Below are 23,191 nucleotides of genomic sequence, written 5' to 3'. Positions count from 1 at the left end.
ACGAAAGTTCAGTAACTGCCAGAAATTCTGTTAGTCTGCCTTCTCTTCTAAAAGCCATTATGTAGGTATGGTACGATTCGTAAACATTCATATTAGACAGTGATGAAACCTGACATTTTAGGCTGTCATTGAAAGATTTGCCAATTGTTAGGATAGGTTTTCAGTGTGGATATAGGGATTTCTAGTCTAATGCAATACCATAAAACTTATGCATACCATAATGCATAAGAGGGCAAGACAAATTGATTGATTTGTTGATTAGGAGTTTATCGTGGCATCAGAAGGAAATTAGCACAACTGATTAATTTGTATTTATCCTATACCTAAATACAATTTGGCTTAAGTAAATTACAAAGTTTGCTTAAAAAAATAGGCCTAATTATCTTATCTTACCTTACTTGCATATGAAATGTAGTCTCTTTGTTTTCCTTGCAAATTTTTTAATGATTTATTGTAGAATACTTTATCTTCTCTTATAGATCCCAAGAGTTCTTTCTCAATGAATAAAAGGGGCTATGCTACACATTCACTCTTCTCCTTGTGTTGAACTTTTAAAAATGTGGATTCTTTTAAGGGCAGAAAAAGTCCTCTCGACTGATGCTGTCGTAACTGGTTTAGTGCAGATTAATTTAGCCAAACAAAAATCTTTCTTAAAAGTGATATCTAAATTTTCATCTGTAAAAAATTCTACCAATGTATGTTGAGCTTTATGTTGGAATGTTGCAGTTTTATGAAATGCAATCAGTTCAGTTTTAGGACCTTGTAAATTAAAAAAACATGTGGGTAAATCCTTTCTAAGTCAGCAAGCAAATTTTCGGGAGTTATTTGCTTCCAATAAAATTTGAATTTTTGGGATTTAAAGTTCGAAAAACAACAATTTCTGCAATGATGCAAAATGCCCAACTGCAGACTGAAGAGATTGTCAATAACAGCAAAATAAAACCTCAGGTACTTTGTACGGGCAATAAACCATCCCCAGCTCGAAGAACGGGTGACCTACCGTAGAAACTGTTTTTTTTCCTACCATCTCAAAAGCAACTTTTTCACAATTCCGTTTTTTTTTTTTTTTCATTTTTATTTTTTATTTCTTTTTTATTATTATTATCAACTTACATTTGCAATCGATGCAGTGAACAAAACCCTCCTATTGTACTTTAATTCCTGTTCAAAATCTCTAATTATATTTAAACATCGCATGATATAACATTTATGTTTGAAGAACTAAAAAATAACATCAATTCGGGTAAATATAGGTGAAAATGTGTGGTAAATATACTATTTGAAAGTTTTCCAAAACTGCACAAATCCATACGCTGTACATCTGTCCTGTTCCTTCCAGTTGTCGTCGTTACTTTCATGAATATTGGAAAAGAAATCAGTTATTTGCTCCTTGTACTCTTCAACTGTGTTAACAAGCGTGATTCAAAACACCATCTAGTTGGTGAAAGAGAAGGAATGTTCTTTAGTAGCAAACGCTCTCTTGCTGGAATGCGAGGTAAAGGTTGATGTACTACTTAAGAGTCGAAAGTAATATATTACACTTTGGTATTTTATTCATTCCCTTAAACGTCACTAAATTTAGTAGGTGAACGTTGCAATGCGTAAATAACACCTTCAGGTATTTATCTTGAACCTTTTACAGACCTGCTAAATACCGTCCGGACATAAGTTTGTGCAATGAATTTATTCTCCAGTTTATATTTATTAACAATTTCTTTTACTGAAGAAGCAACCGGTCAAATGTTCGGTCAACGCTTACGTCAGTAACGCTAATCAATCGCTCCTTGATACAACCCTCCTCCTTGTATTTACGTATCTATCTCAGATCACTTAATAACTGCGACTTATTTCTGACATCAAGTGTTTTGTCTAACAAAATGAAAACGAAATTTAAGTTTTCGATCCCTTTGAAAAAAGTTTCACTCACGATATCATTAATTATATTTAGTAAATGATTTTGTATGTCGCTGGATGTTTCTTGAAATACATATATCCAGTTTGAAAATGTTCATCTAATACAGGAGCCCATCTGTTTGAAAGATTCAGTTTCAATATAATTCCCCTTATTCAAAGATAGATTACTTTCATTAATGTCAGGAATGGGAGCACTTGTTTGACAAGGAAATGTTTTAACATTTCTCTTTTTTTCTTGTTATTATTATTTTTATTTGTAAATTATGTAGTGTTGTAAACTTTTAATGTGTTGTTTTCCAAAATTGTACACGTCTACAAGGCATTCAAGATGACTTTCTGATTTGTCTTGAAGTTTTGCCGATTTTACAAGTCCACTTAAATTACAGAATCTAGCAGAAATCCTCACGTTTTTAGAAGTGCCTCTTGAAAGCAAAAGACATGGTCAGCAAAACGGTTTTGCTAAACACTCACTTCCACACAGCCGGTTGCAATATTCATGATTAGAAACTTCAAAGTAGCTTGTTTAGGACCTATTTCTTTCTGTAACCTCAGCTATCAAATTTGATACTGGGGAGCAAGGCCAGCCACTCTGAACTGTCACAGGTTTCTCTTTAAATGAAAGTGAACCAAGTTTTAATTGAACCACGATATCTTGTTTCTTCATAGTAATATCTTACAGCTAATGTCATTAACTTACTACTCACTGTGGTACAAATAACTAAATCTTCATTAAATAATGCTCATAAATAAATAAAATCGACTCACTGATACACAATGTCCTGTGTTCAAAACTCACATACACTTTAGTACCCCTGTGCCTATAAGATGAGTTTTCGCGTAGCATGATTAACGAGGACAGACGAACCATATTGAGAAGAGTCGAGGAAATGTAAATTCGCGAAAATCACAGAGGACTTGAGCATTTATCAGCAGGCATTTAAACATGAAACGTACACTTCGTATATGAGAGATAGGGTGTGCGCAATATATAATGTATTCCCATTTCGACGCGCTGAATATTAGCGAGTCCCTTCGTATTTCTAAATCTGTTCCTTGCTCTCTTCACTAATTCCGCACAAATATGTTTGCATTCTGTTTATTTATTTATTTATTTTAAGTTCTTAAAAATTTTTAAATATATTTTTATTACCTTCGTTTGTTATCGCCGCATCTCGTAATGACCAAAGGTCTTGTGTTTGATAGTGAATAGAGCTTGACGAGTTACTATATAATTTCTCGGAACTACTTGAGCGATGAATTTTTTGAAAACATCCCTTCTCTTTCACCAACTAGATGGTGTTTCGAATCACGCTTAGTCAAGACTGTTGAAGAGTACAGCGAGCAAATAATTGACTTCTTTTCCATTATTCATGAAAGTAACGATGACAACTGGACGGAAGAAAGCAGATGTACAGCGTATGGATTTGTGCAGTTTTGGGAAAGCTTTCAAACGATACTTTTACCAAACACATTTTCACCCATACTTAACCGTATTGATATTATTTTTAGCGTTTTTCAAACCGAACATGTTATATCATGACATGTTTAAATGTAGTGTTAGAGATTTTGACAATTGTTGTCTCACTTTCATTTGCTTATAGAAAGAAAGAAGTTTTCAATCTTTCATTTGATACAAATACTCACCAGCCTTTATGATGATATTTTCTCACAGCCGATATCCATTTTCAATTACGTATGCGCAGTGATCTTTAAAAATTTTTATATGTATTTGTTTTCCAATAAAGGTCAGTGTGTTATCTTGTTCTTTTTTATCTTTCTTATGCAGGAACTTGGAAAACACGTCCGTACCTGTCTATTCAGCTAAAGCGCATAAAGAAATCATTAATTGTATTGATGGTGTAGGTGGATTAAGTATAGGACAAGGAGCACCCGAAATTGTTACAGGCAGTAGAGATGGTGAGTTTCTAATATATGTATTGTGCTTTAGCACAAAGTGGTACGAAGTTACGAGTTATATTCCTATTAACATCCTCAGTGAAATAATGTGCGTAATTGGAATATCATAAATATAGGAGAATTAAAAGAAATTCAACAAGATCAGAAGTTTAAATGAGGAATATAATGAGCTATTCTAACGAAATATTGTTCAGTGCGATAAAACTTTGGTTGATACTCTTGTTTTAGATGTCATGTCAATAATTGAATCTAGCAGCCCGCGTAGCGTAGTCGCTAACGCTCTCATCTTTAGTGCGAGCAGTCCCGAGTTCCATTCCCGATAGGGATACTCGGTTGGAAAGGTGTAAAACCCTGTCCAGGCTAGTCTACCTGATGCAGATTTTTTCTGATTTTCCCTCATTCACCCCAGCCAATTACCGAGGTGGTGCCTAACATAAAGTTCCAGGCTGCTTCCTTCCCCATTTCCTCGGGTAATATGATCGTCAAGGGACATCATCCCTCATACGTGACCAGCTAAAATGGCTATAGATGTCGAGAGTTCTCAAATATAATTCCGAATAATTGAATCTAGTTTCAATAATTGATAGCTAATCTAATTATGCTAATCGAGTCGCGTAATTGATTGCCTAATTTGCCGGTTTTCAGTCACTCAATGAACATCCCAAGTCATGCAATGCTAATAGATGTTTTCCTAAATTTTTCGTAGTAGCACAAGGCAGATAATGGATAAATGCTTTAGTTATTCCCGTACTTATCCTCTTCTTCGAACTCAATTATGTACACCCAGGAAGTTATAACTCAGTATTATGAAAGATACATACACTGTAAATACGAAACTAAGTTATAGAAAGTTGCCGTCTTGTTTGATTGCCTTTTTCGTTTGTAAATTAAGTTGACGTCCTCTGACATCTAATTTCCAACCACATGTGATGTCGACGTGTGGATCAAGGAAAGAAGGTTCATATTCAAACTACTTCGCTACCTCGCTGACCAACTTCGAAATTGTAATTATAGCAACGTCACATTGTACAGAAAATAACTATTGCTTGCTTGTTTTCGTATTTTTATGGAAACTTTTTTTTATTTGATGAGTTCGCTCTATTAAACAGTCTAATAATTGCTTTTACAACAGGAACTGTAAAAGTGTGGGATCCACGACAGAAAGAGAAACCTGTAGCAGTTATGGAACCAGAAGAAAATGAAGCAAGTCGAGATTGCTGGAGCGTTACTTTCGGTAAGCCTGAAAAAATTTATTGTTTATTTAAATTGTTGGAGTAACATAATAAAATTCAGTAGTATATAAATTTTATTGCTAGAATTTTAGAAACTAAACTACGTGGCATGCCAGTTAATGGAAGGTTGTTTGATTGAGCGATTTTGGTCGATATGTAGACAGCATTGCCTTATGGTGAAGTTGCAACGTTGAACAATCTGTTCAGTTAGGATGGAGCCAGGCACTGTAGGCATCAAAGGTGAACATGCTAACCATTTGAATATTCATGAGTAGGGCAAGAAAATTTATAATTTCTCCTAATTATTTTAAGTTCGTTTGTTTGGAGTTTAGTATCCCTTTTCTAGTACCGAGGAGACATGGTAACAGATCTGCCGTGTCGTGACAAAACGCTGTAACTTTGGCGGAGAAGTTTTGCGAAAATGAGCCATAAAGTTTTCATTCGAAAATGTGATCTGTATCGTGTAGAACCAGTGTATCTTGACTTTGGAAACACGTGGTTACATGTAATGTTACGTAAATGCATGTTGTGTGATTAAATTTGGTGAAAATTGATTGTTTGACCATTATTGCCTAGTTACACTGGTTCTACACGATACAGATCACATTTTCGAATGAAAACTTTACGGCTCATTTTCGCAAAACTTCTCCGCCAAAGTTACAGCGTTTTGTCACGACACGGCAGAGATGTTCCGAATTATATTGGCCACAGGGGATTGAACCCAAAGCGCACTCTAAAGTAATCTACAAATATACGAGGGCTGTCCAGAATGTAGCTTTAACAGAATGAACAAACCAAATTGTATTATATACATTTGAAAGGTACACTCTTAATCTATTTTTCCACATAATCGCCATGCAAGTTAAGGCACTTATCATACCATGGTACAAGTTTTTCAATACCGTCGCGGTAGAAATCTGCCGCCTCCGATTTCAACCACTAGCTTACACTGGCATGCAGTTCGGCGTCAGTATCAAAGCGTTGTGTAGCGAGCCATGTCCATCGTTGGGAAGAGGTGATATAGTCGCTCGGCGCCAAATCCGGTCTGTATGGTGGGTGATCGAACACTTTCCATCCAAATCCAGAGCTCTCGGGTACATACGGCCATTTTTTAAAATCAATGCACAATTAGCCTCAACTCGGCTTTCACTCGTTATTCCGTACACTTCACACAGTTGGCGATGGATTTCAATTTTTTTTTTTCAACAAAAACCTAATCACAGAACGCACTTCACAAGAGGCGGGATTCTCTATTTGAGCGCACATTGTAGCACGTCACAGAATGCACAGAAAAAGCGTCACAGTCCTCACACTACCACAGCTGGATGCGCTCTGAATGTGCCAACGTTCTGACACCAAGATGGCGACTCTAGCCCCGCCCACTGCCGCGATAGGCCAAAACGTCTGGTATTTTCTGGACAGCCCACGTACTTCCGCTGGACATTTTTGTTAGTTATTTAATTAACAGTTTTTCTAAAAGTTTGGAAAGGGATGGGAAAATCAAACATCGTTCTCATGTGTTAAGAATAGGACGTCTTTTAGGTATTGAAAGTTTATCGGCAAGAATGAGTTCGTTCAATTTTTAAGAAAATAAATGCACGAGATCGATTGGTAACGTTGAGTGGTAAAGCACATTCTCACCTTGATTTTAGGTAATATAAGCTTGAGATGAAAGCATCATCTCCATAGATTTTGTCAGTTATTATTATTATTATTATTATTATTATTATTATTATTATTATTATTATTATTATTATTATTATTATTATCTTTCCATAATCACTCGTATGGATGCATCATCCTTCTCCTTTAGTCTACAGGAAATAACCAGAGGACGTTAAACTGAAGATTTTACAGGTTTGCATCTGATAATGAGAAGTATGATTTATGCTGGAATTTTAATGGAGTGCGCAACTGGCAATACATCGCTGTTGTTTGCGTATCAAGAATGAATAATTGATAATAAAACTTCGTCGTCTGAGTTACATTTTACGTGGAGCATTTTTATGTCGATTATAATTAACATTAAGGTAATCGTGATTTCTTTCTCTTTCTTTGCAGGAAATGCACATAATATGGAAGAGCGAATGGTGTGTGCCGGCTACGATAATGGTGATATTAAAATGTTTGATCTACGAACGATGACATTGTATTGGGAAACCAATATTAAGAATGGGGTTAGTTTTATTATAAAATAATTAGCAGATATTTATGTATAGTTCATTTAATTTTAATTTTTATTTTATGGTACTATGTGGTTATTGTCAGGATGTAAAGTAGAGGTGAAATTGCTGTGATGGAAGAAAAGCTTTACACATATGGAGAACCTGTCACAATATTTAAAAATGTTAGCAATATAAAATAAACTAATGTTGTTAGGTTAGAGTAGGTAGATATTAATTGAAGAAACTTGGAAAGCCTAGTTGATATATATCCCATATATTGTTCCGTATTTTCGGAGAGATTAGTAGTTGTTCTTTGGTTAGTCAGTAGATAATACAGAAATACAAGAGTCATTTCATAACTCGATGGAAGTGTGCTATAGAAAAAAAAAATGTAGCAATAAAAATCTACTACTATATGCGTTTGAAGGCCACAGGAAGATGTTTTATTAATGTCACCGGACTGAGCTGCAATTGATCCAATTTTCAGGGTTGTCTAAATTTACTGTATATGATGTAGCTATCCTCTTTCACAAGATTTGTTACTGCTGCAACATTTTCACCCGTAACCGGTGCTAAGGCGCTCAGAGCGAAGCTTTTCTGTCAAGCTTTGTCGGCTGCATTTAAATTCCGCAAACCAATTAAAAAGGGTTGCCCGTGAAGGGACAGAGTCCCCGAAACACTTACGATCATGGCAATGTCATGCGTTAAACTGCACTTAAAATCGTAAAAGATCATTGCACGCAAATCGTCGTTCGAGCTCCATTGTTGCCGGCTCATAGGGTCAAACTAATCTACACTTCCAGCCCTCTAATTTTCAAATAAACAAACCTGCAGCCTTCCAGTTATACCTTTCACCACTAGAGGTCATACACTTTTAAATGTGATATGTTTCAGTACAGCAACGCTATTTGAATTTTATTATCTAAAAACTTTTTGCATGCTCCTCGTAAATGATGCTTCTGTAACGCACTGCAGAGTTGGCGTGGGTCAATGAAAACTTGACCCATGACCCACTGACCCACCACCCATCGTGACCCACGACCCACTGACCCACCACCCACCGTGACCCACTCTGACCCACCATCAATCACTCTCATCCACTGTGACCTACTCTGACTCACCAAAATCTCGTCATCAACTCTTACACATAATCCACGGCCTCTTTTACTAACTAAAGAGTTTACACTTGTAATAAAACAAGACTGTGAAATTGTCACTAATCGGAGTTTGAATTTTTACGGTCAATCGCTCAAGCACCACTCTGTTACAATAAAGGTGGATCTGACCTTTACGATATAAAATGGTAAAGTGTTTGTCAATGAGGAAATTGAAGCACTTCGAGGTGGGGGGAAATTAGTGTATGCCTAAAATATACTTGTACTAAGAGAGTATTCTTGCGAGTGTTAATTTCTTAACACATTCCAAAAGAAACTTCTATTCGCAGAAAAATACTTCTGTACAACAGGGGTGCCCTCAAAGGGGGGCTATGACGCAAACTGCGTCATTGAAATATTTGGGGGGGTTAAGAATCTATATAAATATGTTCGAGGGCGTGTAAAAATTAATCGAAAAGACTTTTTTTTTCATGGAAGAACACATACGGATAGACAATTGAGGAGAGTGCGTCATGGACATGGGGGGGGGGGGGCCACCACTGTGTTCTATATGGAAAAGGTTATGATTTCTCAGTTCACAATATTTTTTTCCAAAGACTTCAAAAATCAGTTTTCCATATCGTATAAAGGTGCTCGGGTACTGTACGTAAGAACATCTCCATAAAGTATGCTCATAATTGTAATTTGTGTAATCACTAAAACACCACGTTAAATTTAAGTTACAAATATGCATAATTGCAATTATTATGAATATTTATTCAAAGTAGTTTGCCTTCTAGTTTATGAAAAGGAAAGAAGAGACTTATTAAAAATTAGGTACAAAGTTGAAAAAACACTAGGGATGGGTACGAGCGAGTTTTCTGTGAAACTCGACTCGACTCGAAACATACATCTTTCAGCTCGACTCGAAAACTTTCCTCCAACTCGACTCGAATTTGTTTCGAGTTGAGTCGAGCCAAAACGAGCCAAATCCTGTGTGTAGTTCTAAATACTCTCTTCAAGTATCCTACTAAGACAATATAATTATTATCAATGATACTACTATAACACATTATTATTATTATTATTATTACATTATGTAAAAATATGAAGTGGTTTGTATCTGAATACTAAAAACTAGTTGACTGCCAATCTCGGTAGTTGTGAAGTCTAAGAGGCAAGGACTTCGTTCACAACGTTCCGGGTTTATATTTCGGAAGAGGGTGATGGTAGGCATGGGGTCATACATTTATAGGACCCACCAAATTAATTGTCCTAAGACATAAAGTACATTCCCAGGGAAAGTGCATTCCTTGGTATCTCTACCAGAAGCTGGTAGACCTCGGATCAGCTTAATTTCCTGCGTAATGATTGAAAACAGTATAGTATTACACAATGAAAATTCTCTTCGGTGCTACCGGTTCCGGGTTTGCTTCCCGCTGGGGGCACTCAGTCGAAAATGTGTAAAAAGCTTTTTTAGGCCAATGATCCTGAATTAGGTTTTTCTCATTTACACCAGCCCAATGCCGATGTGGTACCTAATATGTAGGTCCCAGGCCGCTTCCTTCCTTCCCCAAATCCTTTCTTCCTTCCCTTTCCCCGGAGACTGTGCTCGTCGAGGCATGTCATCCCTCAAACGTGACGGGCTAAATGGCCATAGGTGGCGACAGCCCAGAAATTTAAAATCCATCCACAATGAAAATTATAGCACCTTTTCTGTTCCTAGCTGTTCACTCTCCCTTATACTAATAGCTTAGATAGCAGAACACACTTGAAATAAAAGAACGTTTTATTGTTTAAAGAGACCTAATGTCATGTGGACTGTTGTTCTGCGCTTCCCTCCCTACTTCCACAACACGCACTGATTGAAATTTAATCGAGAAGCATTCAAAAGGCTGATAGGTCTAGATCAGCGTTTCCCAACCTTTTTCAACTTGCGGCACACTACGGGTGTAACTTGAATTCTCGCGGCACACTCATAGATATTATTATTATTATTATTATTATTATTATTATTATTATTAGTATTATTATTATTATTATTATTATTATTATTATTATTATTATTATTATTATTATTATTATTATTATTATTTGCAAATATAAAATACCATGGTATTTTTTTTCTGTGATTACTGATCTCCCCCTCACAGAGGTGAAAGCTCGATCACTGGGTTTCCCCTATGCTAATTCATTGTGCTTATTTATTGTAATTTTAAAATAGAAAATAATTGCAATGAAATACAGAACTCACATCAGATTTTTAAAAATATGCTTTCTTTTTCGAAAACTGTATCCAACCTTTCACTAACAACGAAGATCACTAAATAACGAACGAACAAACAAATGTCTTGTACTTTTAACTTTGCTGTTTTAACCAAAACCGGTGCATATTATTGCAATCACACAGCTTGCGATGCATCGAAGTCAAAACACAGCTGTTGAACAAAATGTTGTTCTGTTATTCACGTGCGAAAGAGTGTTCTACGAACGTTTACTTAACGCGTACCGTACAAGTGCTTCCATTTCTCGGTGTTAATATGACTCTCAATTGAAGCGTAACATAGTAGCTAAACGTAGAAATGTGTACGAGCCAAAATACTGTCTGCTACACAGTAATAGATGTCGAATAATATATTACAATTACAGTAATTTTTTCCATGGTAGAAATTCATACTAATGTGAAATACAAAAATATACATTTTTTTCCTATGTCTTGCAATTTGGTTGCTATAGAATTAATAATTTTGTTTCGATTTCCTCGCGGCACACCAGCAGTCCATTCGCGGCACACCAGTGTGCCGCGGCACATCGGTTGGGAAACGCTGGTCTAGATCATGGCAAATCTGTTAGACGAGATTTCTTTGCGTAAGACAATTGGAAGTTACCTTCTAATTTCAGAACTATAATTTGTGATGCTTTTGATCTTCACTTCATTTATAACTTCAATGGTATCTCCCTCGAAAAAACTGGGAATGCGAAGAATTACTCAGGGCAACCACTATTTCGGGGCAAAATTTGGAAAACTAAATAAAATACACTTCTAGTCTCCTTTTGTGTCATAAACAATATTTTTTTCCCATATTATTCTAGATCAGCGTTTCCCAACCGATGTGCCGCGGCACACTGGTGTGCCGCGAATGGACTGCTGGTGTGCCGCGAGGAAATCGAAACAAAATTATTAATTCTATAGCAACCAAATTGCAAGACATAGGAAAAAAATGTATATTTTTGTATTTCACATTAGTATGAATTTCTACCATGGAAAAAATTACTGTAATTGTAATATATTATTCGACATCTATTACTGTGTAGCAGACAGTATTTTGGCTCGTACACATTTCTACGTTTAGCTACTATGTTACGCTTCAATTGAGAGTCATATTAACACCGAGAAATGGAAGCACTTGTACGGTACGCGTTAAGTAAACGTTCGTAGAACACTCTTTCGCACGTGAATAACAGAACAACATTTTGTTCAACAGCTGTGTTTTGACTTCGATGCATCGCAAGCTGTGTGATTGCAATAATATGCACCGGTTTTGGTTAAAACAGCAAAGTTAAAAGTACAAGACATTTGTTTGTTCGTTCGTTATTTAGTGATCTTCGTTGTTAGTGAAAGGTTGGATACAGTTTTCGAAAAAGAAAGCATATTTTTAAAAATCTGATGTGAGTTCTGTATTTCATTGCAATTATTTTCTATTTTAAAATTACAATAAATAAGCACAATGAATTAGCATAGGGGAAACCCAGTGATCGAGCTTTCACCTCTGTGAGGGGGAGATCAGTAATCACAGAAAAAAAATACCATGGTATTTTATATTTGCAAATAATAATAATAATAATAATAATAATAATAATAATAATAATAATAATAATAATAATAATAATAATAATAATATCTATGAGTGTGCCGCGAGAATTCAAGTTACACCCGTAGTGTGCCGCAAGTTGAAAAAGGTTGGGAAACGCTGTTCTAGATATTCTTATCCTTAGTCCTGAAAAAGATTAGCTCACTCATTCCACATGATCTATCGAAATATTCAATATTTTAATGTTCGTGGCAAACGCTACGTATTATTACCACAAAAATATTATAGGCATGTCCTTTGGACAAATCACCTAGGTGGACCGCAGTGGCTCAGTGGTATAGCGTTCACCTCTGGTGCATGGGGTCCTTGGATCGATCCCAGCTCGTGCCAAGTGAACTTTGTGGTGGACAAACACTGCGTGCGTGAGTTTTCTCGGTGTTCTCCCGTTTCCTCCCACTTTCTTAATTCCACGATTTCTTTCATTTCTCATCAACACCGTCTTCTTTAGCCTAGTTGGCATAATCGAGGAGCTTAAAACTTAAATATTTAATTTCATTTTCTTTCAAATCAGCTAGGCCGCTACTTGGACAAGCTTATAAGTATTTTCTTTCCGCATCTTTCTGTTGATTTTTTTGTGGCCCAATCCTCTCACTATCTAGAAGTTTGGAGGTTTTACCGCTTCAAACAAACGTACAGGACACAAAAAAGAAAGACCAAATTTGTCCGATTTGCCGACGGTAGATTTACAAAATACGAAACATATGAGTAAATACATTGTTCCAAACAGCATGTTGTAAATCATAACCAGTCGGTCTCCAGAGAAAAAGTTTATTTTTTTCCCTCCCAACCGTAAAAGACTCAGGAACACAAATAAAGTATAACCGCTATTTGCAGATGCGGATATAACAGGTTGCCAGATCTACATATTTATTTTTAGATCTAGGGATTTTTCGTCACAATACGGAAAACCAGATTTTTTAAAAGTGCGGTCTGCAGATTTTCTGTAGTGTAGGAGAATATACTCAAAAATATTGTATGGCACATAGATTTTTTTTTCAGTGAGGTCAATGAACTATACAAGGCCTATATTTTACTCCTTGAAGGTATCTTACTAGGGAGAAAATGCGAGGACTGATAATTGTCAAAAGAATGTTTCGCTGTCTTCACCTTCCTTTTCCCTCTTCCGTTTTAGGTTTCCTCTATCCTACAAGAGATCTGTCATACATAGAAAATAATGACCATAGAACAAACAAACTCGACCTTTCTTTCACCTTATGTAGATGTCAACTGTTGAACTTGCCGCTATTCTAATACTATCACATTGCTGCACGAAGCATTGTTGTTAGCAGATGAGTTAATATACCTAAGATATATCGAGTCTCTCCTATAGGTTTCTCTATTATTATTGCATTCACGTAATTTCTTGCATTTGCTACCTATGTATGTGTTTGTATCTATAATTGAGTATTGTATATAGGTCTAAAGTGAAAATTAATTGTTACGTTAAGGAAACTTTAACTGGGATCAGTGGTCATTTTTGCTACCTCTTTCCTGCCAAATGGCGAATATACTTGCCCTCTATGTGTGCGGTCCCGGCTCTATTCTCGACAAGTTTGCTTGCTTCGGTTTGAACAGGCGGTAGAAGCAAGTTTATTGTTCTTTTCCGGTTGATATTCTGTATGAGCAAAAAGCTCTCAAAGTTAAGGAGACGATTTAGAGTACCAGAGTCATACAGAAGGGGAGCGCTAGGGACCCATGGCGCTATGTCGGATCTAGGCAGAGGTCAGGGGCGCCTAGCCCCCAGTTTTTTGAGTGACAAAAATAATTTAAGCTATTATTTATATAACTTTGAAAGTTTATAATAAACAAGGTATACTTATCATAATCTTGGTTCCGACTCCCCCCCCCCCCCCGTTTTTACCTCCTAGATCCGCCTCTACCATGGCCTCACTAACTTGAACCAACGAAAACTACTAATCACTGCTTCTATCCATTCATTCTTCAAGATACACTGAGAAAAATCCGTTATCCGAACAGCGGTATATTGTATAAATACACAGAATCCTCTTACTTACTACAGAAATCAGTATGGAGCATACGTTATCCATATGCTACATACGCACTGCCCTTAGATGTTACATCATGCCGTTGCAGGATGTTTGACATCTAACAGTTTTTCCGTATATCACATGCATATATTTATGTTACATTCCTCAGCTATATGTTATATACGTCCATTTGTATGTGAGATCCTGACCGCCTATATTGTTTCATACGAAAAGTACATATAGATGGAACACTTATACGGAAAGTATTATAAAACATCCGTTTTCATTTATAAGTCTGGTGTAAGTTAAGTTCAAAAACTACAGGAATTACGCATGTAACCTACCTTTTTAAGTACGCTACCTACATTTTTTCTTAGTGTAGCTCTCAAGAAATTTATCGAGTTGGAAATTTACACCTGATTGTACAAGAACTTAGTTTTGTAATAGTCTTCCTCATATCCGAACCAAGATTTTTTTAAACTAGGGCCCAGATACAAGATCCATTGATCCAGATATACAGTCGCTTCAATAAAAGCGACATCTGACTTCTAGTGAACAAACAAACTCGATCCTTTTGATCATGTTGAATCATCTGTGCCAACTCTAATGGTGCAATTGGTTTAAATGGGTCGGCTCACGACTCGTTCACCACAGAGCCGATCTCAGAAAAATCGTTTGCATGTCATGTCTACTGAGCTGATGGCTCACCAGAGCCGAACCAAACCGAGCTGATGGCTCATCCCAACCGAGCCGGCTCGAGCCATCGGCTCACTTGAGCCAAGTTGGTGGCTCACCTCAACCAAGTCTGCTCGAGCCTTCGCTCAATTGAGTAGAGTCGATGGCTCATCCCAACCAAACCGGCTTAAGCTATCGGTTCAATTGAGCCGTGCCGATGGATCATCCAACCGAGCCGGATCGAGCTGTTCTCTCAGTTGAACCGAGCTGAGCCTGTTGACATCACTGCCTGGGTTGGGCTTCTGCTTGGGCTCAAAAATTCGACCGTACAAGTCTCAGCCTTGATAGTAAGATCTACACAGTATACATACTTTATTGGTGCTCACAACATTTGAGACTGTCTCGTTATAAAAATATATTGTCTCGTTATCGAGACGAGACGACACACGAACAATGTCCCCCCTCGTGAGCAACATTAAAAGTAATCCACTTTACTACTTATATTTCTCACGGCTTTCGCTTTCCAGTCTAGTCAGGTCATAATTTCAAAACGAGCTAAAACGAGATGAACGAGCGAGCCATGTATCAAACTCGACTCGACTCGAAACTCGACCTCAAGACAGTGACTCGACTCGAGAAAATTACCTTTGACTCGACTCGTGCCCATCCCTAAAAAACACAAATAAGCCATTAGTAATACAAGTATACATTTTCCATAACTCGTAATTTGCCACCTTAAAACAAATCTGAAATCGGGTTTATTTCCTGTTAGCCTCCAGGACTTTTTCGTGGTAAATCATACGCAGCGGAATGATGTCCATCCTTCAGCCAGGAAATAACTAGCTCGTCTACTTTGAACTTGTCTAGCGGTGGGCCATTAACATTGATGAACAACAAGTTAGACAATGTTTGAGCACTTAGTCTATTTCTAATGTTAGTTATCTATAAATTCATAAGGGGAAATCCCCGTTCGCACTCAGTCGTGGAAATTTGTAATACTCGACAATCTGCTTGCTAGACTTAAATCTGATAACGATTTTTCTTGGTCAGTTTTGAAATACTCCGCAAGAAGTAACACCTCTCTATCACCATACAACATCTTTTCCATATTGACCATGTTAGTTGGCAATTTCGACTCATGGAGAACAGAAACTTCATCTACTACATCTTCGATAGGAAATCTTGTGCATAAATTATCAATTAAAACCTGATAAACTGATGATTTCCTATTCGTTTATAAATTTAGTTTTTGTAATTACACATGAAAGTTTGATGTCATTACCAAGTTCCCTCCCCCCTAGAAGGCAAAAGGAAACGAGGTTTCAGAGAAGTGTTCAGAGGTGTCTGAGAATTTCCCCCTTCTTCCCCTTCAATTACCACACTGCTGTTTGTTATGGGCCAAATTACGATGAATTCCAATTAAATTATCATAGTATAATTATTTCCTTGTTAAATTATAGATACTTTTCAGTGGAAAAAGGGATGAAATTTGAAAGTCCCAAATCAAGATAAGTAGACTAACGTAAAGGAAAAAAGTGTAAAATTTTCCATATAATTATGCATAGAATCTAAACTAAAATTTCCATGTACTTAAGCTTACGTATAAATTTTATGTCTATTTTTCTCACAACTTTATGGATTGATTGCCCTGTGCTGCAAACATAAGCTTCAGCAATTATTATAGTAGAAAGCAATGGGCATATGAAGCGAAGTGCTGTATTTTTTGCTTCTGATTTTTTTTCTTAACTAATATCGATCATTTTTGATTATTTTTGCAAACCAACTCACTTCCAATTTTCCAAATATAGAAATCCCCCCCCCCTCCCCTCCATAAAGGAGAATTTTAAAAAAATGCTAGGACAGATTCTGTTTATTTTTAATGAAGTGTTAATACACTGAACTTCAGCTTCGTAAGTTAAACGGCTTGCGAGATACTCATTTTTTTTTCGCAAAAATTCGGATCCTCACTACCTCTTTGGGATGTGTATTATAATGAAAACAATATAACATCCCAGTTTGGATTAAGGCCTAACTATATACCAAAAGTCATTTCATTTGACTTTGTAATTTGGCCGTTATGATCAGACACACATAGTTACATTCATTTTTTTTATAATAATTTATACATTACTGTGATTCAAAAATGTATTTTTCCAGTAGTTAGCTCCTCTAAAAACTCACAGCCCTCGAAAGCCAAGTAGTAGTATAAGTTCTATTGCTATTATTACAATTACAAATATCAAATCCAAAAGTGCCTGAAGTTCTTTTTTCACTTAGACATAGCCTACTCACCTTAGGTAAGTAGACGGAAACAAATGAAAAAGGAAGGGAAATGAAAGTCTTGAAACTAAAACGAAGACAAATTTACCAGTCTTCAGAAGATACTGTCTACAATGCAGTAAGTAGAGTGAGTCGGTAGGTGAGACTGAGTCGGTGGTCGCAGTGGGTCATGGTGGGTGGTGGGTTGCAGTGGGTCACGGTGGGTGGTGGGTCACAGTGGGTCACGGTGGGTGGTGGGTCACAGTGGGTCACATGCTGTTGACCCACGACCCACTGACCCACCCAGAAAACTTGACCCACTGACCCACTCCATCTCTGACGCACTGTACTACATATTACATTGCACATTATATATATTATGTTATGTGTATGTCACGATACGTTCTACCGGATGTGCTCCGTCCATCACACTTTTCCGTACGTCGTACTGTGCATAGTTCACTTCAAAATCTCCAGCACTAACTTTACTCAAGTTTGTCAAATGTCCATTTGCATTGATTTATCAACAATTTGGTCTTGTTTTTACTTTATGTCTAGAAGAAAAAGCACTAATTACGAGCAACATATAAACCAAACTACAATTTTGTTCGTCATGCTGTAACGTAATAGCCACAGTAAATGATGGGTCGAGAATAATAACAATAAATCTGAAAGAGTTTTACTATGGATATTCAGGAGAGAGAAAGAGAGTAAATATATTACAACCAGCCAGTGTTGCTGCCTCTTGGCATCCTCCGTAACTGTAATAGCAATCATATGTTCCGGAAGAAAGATAAGTCAGTTTGGCTGTTTGATAAGTAGAGTGAAGATATTATTTTTTTTCTTCTAATTTAACAGCTGAAATATATAAATAAAATTTAAATGCATGTGTGTTAAATTTTAGTTATAAGACCGGGAAGGAAATATTAGTAGACCATCCTGTTATATTTACGGGCTGATATAAAAATATTCCTATATGTTGTTTGAAATTCTTGTTTAAACACGAGGTCCTTTATCAGTTGCTATAAAGTAAATGCGCAAATAATATATTAAGGACAGTATTAGAAATTTTCAAAATAGGAATTATAATACACTCTTCCGTATGGAAAAAGTTATGTTTTATGTATACTTGTTCAGGGACGTGTGGGTACCAGTTGGTTACTTTTTCATTGGTTGAATTCTATATTATATATATATATATAACAGATAACAGTGGCGGGTCCAAGGGGGGCTATAGGGGCAATAGCTTCCCTCCCCTTGACGCTCAGGTATACACTAGATAAAATGGGCTTCAATCCTGCTTTACACTGGAAAAACGGCAAACTATGCTTTAGCCCCACCCTTGATCATACCCTGGATCCGCCACTGTATATCTATATCTATATCTATCTATCTATCTATCTATCTATCTATATATATATATATATATATATATATATATATATATATATATATTAGGGATGGCCAATTCCGGAATTTTTACTTTCCGGAATCCGGAAAGTAAAATCGGAAATTCCGGAATTCGGAAAAATTCCGGAATTTAGAAAAAAATCCGGATTTCGGAAAAATTCCGGAATTCAGAAAAATTCCGGATTTCGGAAAAATTCCGGAATTTAGAAAAAATCCGGATTTCGGAAAAATCCGGATTTCGGAAAAATTCCGGAATTCAGAAAAAATCCGGATTTCGGAAAAAATCCGGAATTCGGAAAAAATCCGGATTTCGGAAAAATTCCGGATTTCGGAAAAATTCCGGAATTCAGAAAAAATCCGGATTTCGGAAAAAATCCGGAATTCGGAAACAATCCGGATTTCGGGAAAATTCCGGAATTCGGAAAAAATATTTTTTCTTTTTGTAATCCTAAGAATTTTGATCAAATGCAAACGAACAAATTTCCTTTTTGTAATCCTAAGAATGTATGATGCAAGTTAAGCTGAAACTTACATCCTAAAGTATACACTACTCAATCTTCCCATGTTTAATGAGATGTAGTCCAAAAGTACGATGTACTCCTAATATTTAATTTTTGTTTTACTGTGATATTGTCCAAAAGTAAGACATATATCACACTGAGATAAACAACTTGACATAATGAAGATGTTATCATACGTAGTTTTCCAGAAGATCGTGAGAAACGAATTTTTATAAAGTTAAAATATGCGTCGCTTGTTGCCAGTGTGATGCAATTGATAACTTTTATGCTGGAATAGTTATTATTATTATTATTATTATTATTATTATTATTATTATTATTATTATTATTATTATTATTATTAATCGTTTATGTACTGTAAAAGAAAAATATGAACCATTAAGTAGTAGATTTTATCTGTTGTTTTTTGATATCTTCTAACAGTAATAACAAACTGCTTGTAAATACGCAATGATTATCAAGGACAATGGCATATTAATGTAAGGACTACTCTGCAGACTAGCAATAAACAATAAACAATAACAGATAAATAATAGTTGCAAAAAAAAAAGTAACTAACTTGGGCACGTCAGAATGTTCGCGAGAATATAGGGACGCATTGAGACTAGCAAAGAGCGTGTTGTTATTATTACTCAAAGGGCCGTACGATGGAGGCATTAACGTTAATGTTAATGGCACTAATGAGCACTTACTTGCTCTAACGGTTAACCTCAGTTTTGAGATGATTCTTAGAAGTGGGCGTGTTGGCATGCAGTTAGAAGACTTATATCCATTATTTAAAAAGCACACGTTATCTGTGGAGTACTAACGATTTGCGTCACTATCGATCACTAATGTAGCACTAGCGACGTTTAAAGTCGAAATTGGAGTCTGACATAAGTGGCTTGTCAACTTCACGGACATTATATTTTCCTTGAATGCGAGAATTTTGCGCCCTACCACAAAAATAGGAAAAAATGCGATCGCAATATATTTGCACTGGGATGTTTGCGCCCTACCCCAAAAAGAGGGGAAAATGCGCCGGCTATATATTTGCACTGGGATGTTAGAGCCCTACAATTCAACTTATTTTTGTATTATGTAAAGTAACTTCCACTCACACTTGAACTAGGCTTGCCTCTCATCGTCTCAGTGAGTTACTCCATCCGTTATAATATTCCGAACAAATGAAAAAAATACAATTTTAGTTCACTAAAGTGCAATCCATACAAATACAATTTTTCATTATACTACAAAATTTACAATAAAAGTATAAATGACTGATATATAATTATTTATTAATATAATCAAAGAGTATAATTTAATCTACAAAAGGCTGTTTGGCTCTACCCAGATATCTCTGTTCACAATCCTTGCGAGTTGTTTGGCTTTTCAGGACACAAAATATAGAAAAAAAAATGTAAAGTGAATGTAAAATCAGTTCAGTAATATTATCAAGAAAACTATGTACAGTGTGTTTACTTGCTGGAATTACACTTCAAACACACAATTGCGTTCAGTCGTTCTTTCAGAAAAAATGTTCCGGGGGGCACACTTAGTATTCCGGAGGGGGGTCACTGCTGGTACTATTCTATTTATTATTATATTATAGACGTATTATTTTGGTCTCCTCCGAGGGGGCACTCTAAGAGCTCTGGGGAGGCCAGTGTTCCCCCAAAATCATCTCTGGAAGAAGCAGTGATTGCGTTGATCCGTTGTGTTCTTTTGGCTTATATTGAAGTTTATTCTCCCCTTATATAGCCACAATGAAAATAAATCACAAATGGCATGGTTGTGGGGGGAGGATTGTTTATGCTGTAATGTCAGCCCCTCCGAGCAAATGCGTAAGCTCGAATAGGTTCTTTTATTTCGCAGGGCTCAAACTTCTCGATGAGGTACATCGCAGGCGCAATTTTCCCTGTTCTTGAGGTAGGACGCAAATTTCCCAGACGCAAAATTCTCGACACCGTTCGAATGACCTCGGAAGACTATATCTTTTTCAATACTTTTTTTATATTCTTTTACTCGAGATTTCTTCATAGCTTCTTATTAAAATACTTACTAATATATCCTCATTTTATTGTCCTAACCAATCAATATGGGTATGTTGTCAGTAAAATATTTAGATTGATCGAGCCTCTTGTTGTAACCACAGTATTTCATATCATCCTCCCATTAGAAATCTTGGCTAAACGAACCAATATATGTTGCCAATAAAATAGTTTAGAATGATTGAGCCCCTGGTAAATAACCACAGTATTTCGTGACAGACCCCCCCCCCCTTCCTATTACCATATTCTAGCTACGTGCCTGCTCAGCTAATTCTCTACATTCTTTACAAAGCACACATTTTCTAAAGCGGAAAATGCTCTCTAAATACCTAAGCTCATTATTTTAAGCAGATGCACAAATTGGGTAACATTCTATTTACATGAATGTTATATATGTCGGTTACTGCAAACCGCTTCTCGCTATCTATTACCATATTTACTATATAATGATTAACGTTAAAACCGGAAATGGTTGATTTGTACCACTTCCGGTTTGAATATTACATTCATCAGGGAACTCGATTCTTAACTATTGACTCTGTACATCATGGCCAAAGTTGATTGGTAATCCATCAGATAGTTCTTGAGACTGTTTGTTTCACTGACGGACAGAATGAATATATGGCTATAGAGTTTTGATAAACTAAATTCATTAATGAGTGATGATGGAACAAATATAAGAAAGGGAACCAAGAGTAGGCCTACCACCGGGAAAATTTTCGAGCACAAAATTAGCCATCGAAAACCCACATGTCGTGGGTTAGAATACCATAGATGAAAACTCTTCCACTGAGTCATCAATCACCCGCTTATTAATTTTATTAATTATTATATTAATATAAATTAATGAATGCCTGCTTATGTTAATTATTGAACAATTACATTGTATACTTCGTAAAGTCAAAATTATAAATTTGTATTTACTGTACATACAGTGAGCGCAGAAAGTGTTCGTACACCTATGCTATTGAAACGAGAATGCCTGCGAAAAAGAAACAGAAAATTTAAGAAGTGTAATAACACACACAATATGAATAATGAAAACTAAGCTTTATGAATATATCAATAAAGAACCACAAAGACAAGTTTAATAGTCAGAAAGTAAATAAATTCCGTAGAAAGTGTATAGAGTAGACACAAGAAGTGATCGTACACCTGACGTACGAATACTAAACAAAGATACCACAACTGGGGTTCACTAGTATTCACCTGAGTATACACCTCTGTATAGCATGACGAGTAACAGAATGAGTTTAGTTGTGAATAGGAGTGAAAAAACTGCACGGTGGGCTGTCAAAATGGGAAGCAACCGAACAGAAACAAATGAGGAGACAAGAAAAGTAATTATTAAATTGCATAAGAAGGGTAAGTCTTTGAGAAAGATTGCAAACCTTGCAGACAGGCCTCGTTCAACAATACAAACAATAATTGCGATGTATAATGTTTCTATCACTGTGCGAAACAAAACAAAACAAAAAAAAAAAAAAAAAAAAAAAAAAAAGACAAAAGAACTGGAAGACCAAGAGTGTTGAGTGAACAAGATAAACGTTACATTATTAGGGAAAGAGAAAATGTTCCAAAAAGTAGTGCTGTGCAATTGGCAACGGATCTGGAAACACGCGGTGTTAAAGTATCAGCCAGTACAGTGCGGAATATTTGCAGGGTATCATGGTCGGATAGCCAGGAAAATGTTCTGGGTGAACAAGACAAATCGTATAAAGAGACTAAAGTTTGAAAAAGAGTATAAAGATAAGGGATCAGGCTTCTTTCTGGAATAGGGTCATATTTTCGGACGAAAGTAAATTTAATTTTATCGAGTCCAATGGGAGGCGTATGGTATGGCGCAAGGTGAATACAGAGATGAATCCTCAAAATCTCGTCCCTAAAGTAAGACATGGAGGAGGGTCCGTGCTCGTCAAGGGTTGTATGAGTGCCTTAGGAGTGGGTCTTCTCCACCTTATCGATGGAGTGATGATCCACAAAGTGTATATTAACATATTAAAGGAAAATCTCCATACTAGTGCGCAGAAGATGGTTCTTGAAAACAATTTATTGTTCAGCAAGACAACGACTCTAAACATACAGCGGAAAATAACTCTATAATACCTTGAAAC

The 23,191-nt window shown here is 36.3% G+C and overlaps 1 protein-coding gene across 2 annotated transcripts in view; it reads left to right on the top strand.

Moving 5' to 3' along the window:
• Wdr92 (dynein axonemal assembly factor 10) overlaps positions 1 to 23,191 on the top strand; it is an 81,307-nt gene that overhangs the window by 21,410 nt on the left and 36,706 nt on the right. For both annotated transcript variants that reach the window (XM_081730872.1, XM_081730871.1), the window contains exons 3-5: positions 3,701 to 3,831; positions 4,964 to 5,065; positions 7,125 to 7,240. In XM_081730872.1, the coding sequence (XP_081586998.1) occupies positions 3,701 to 3,831; positions 4,964 to 5,065; positions 7,125 to 7,240 (349 nt within the window). The remainder of the gene's footprint in view (positions 1 to 3,700; positions 3,832 to 4,963; positions 5,066 to 7,124; positions 7,241 to 23,191) is intronic.

This window comes from Thermobia domestica, chromosome 11 (genome assembly GCF_964235325.1).
Source record: "Thermobia domestica chromosome 11, izTheDome1.hap1.1, whole genome shotgun sequence".
Lineage (NCBI taxonomy): Eukaryota > Metazoa > Arthropoda > Insecta > Zygentoma > Lepismatidae > Thermobia > Thermobia domestica.
Note: the sequence above shows the minus strand (reverse complement) of the source record. Positions and strands in the feature narration are given on the sequence as shown.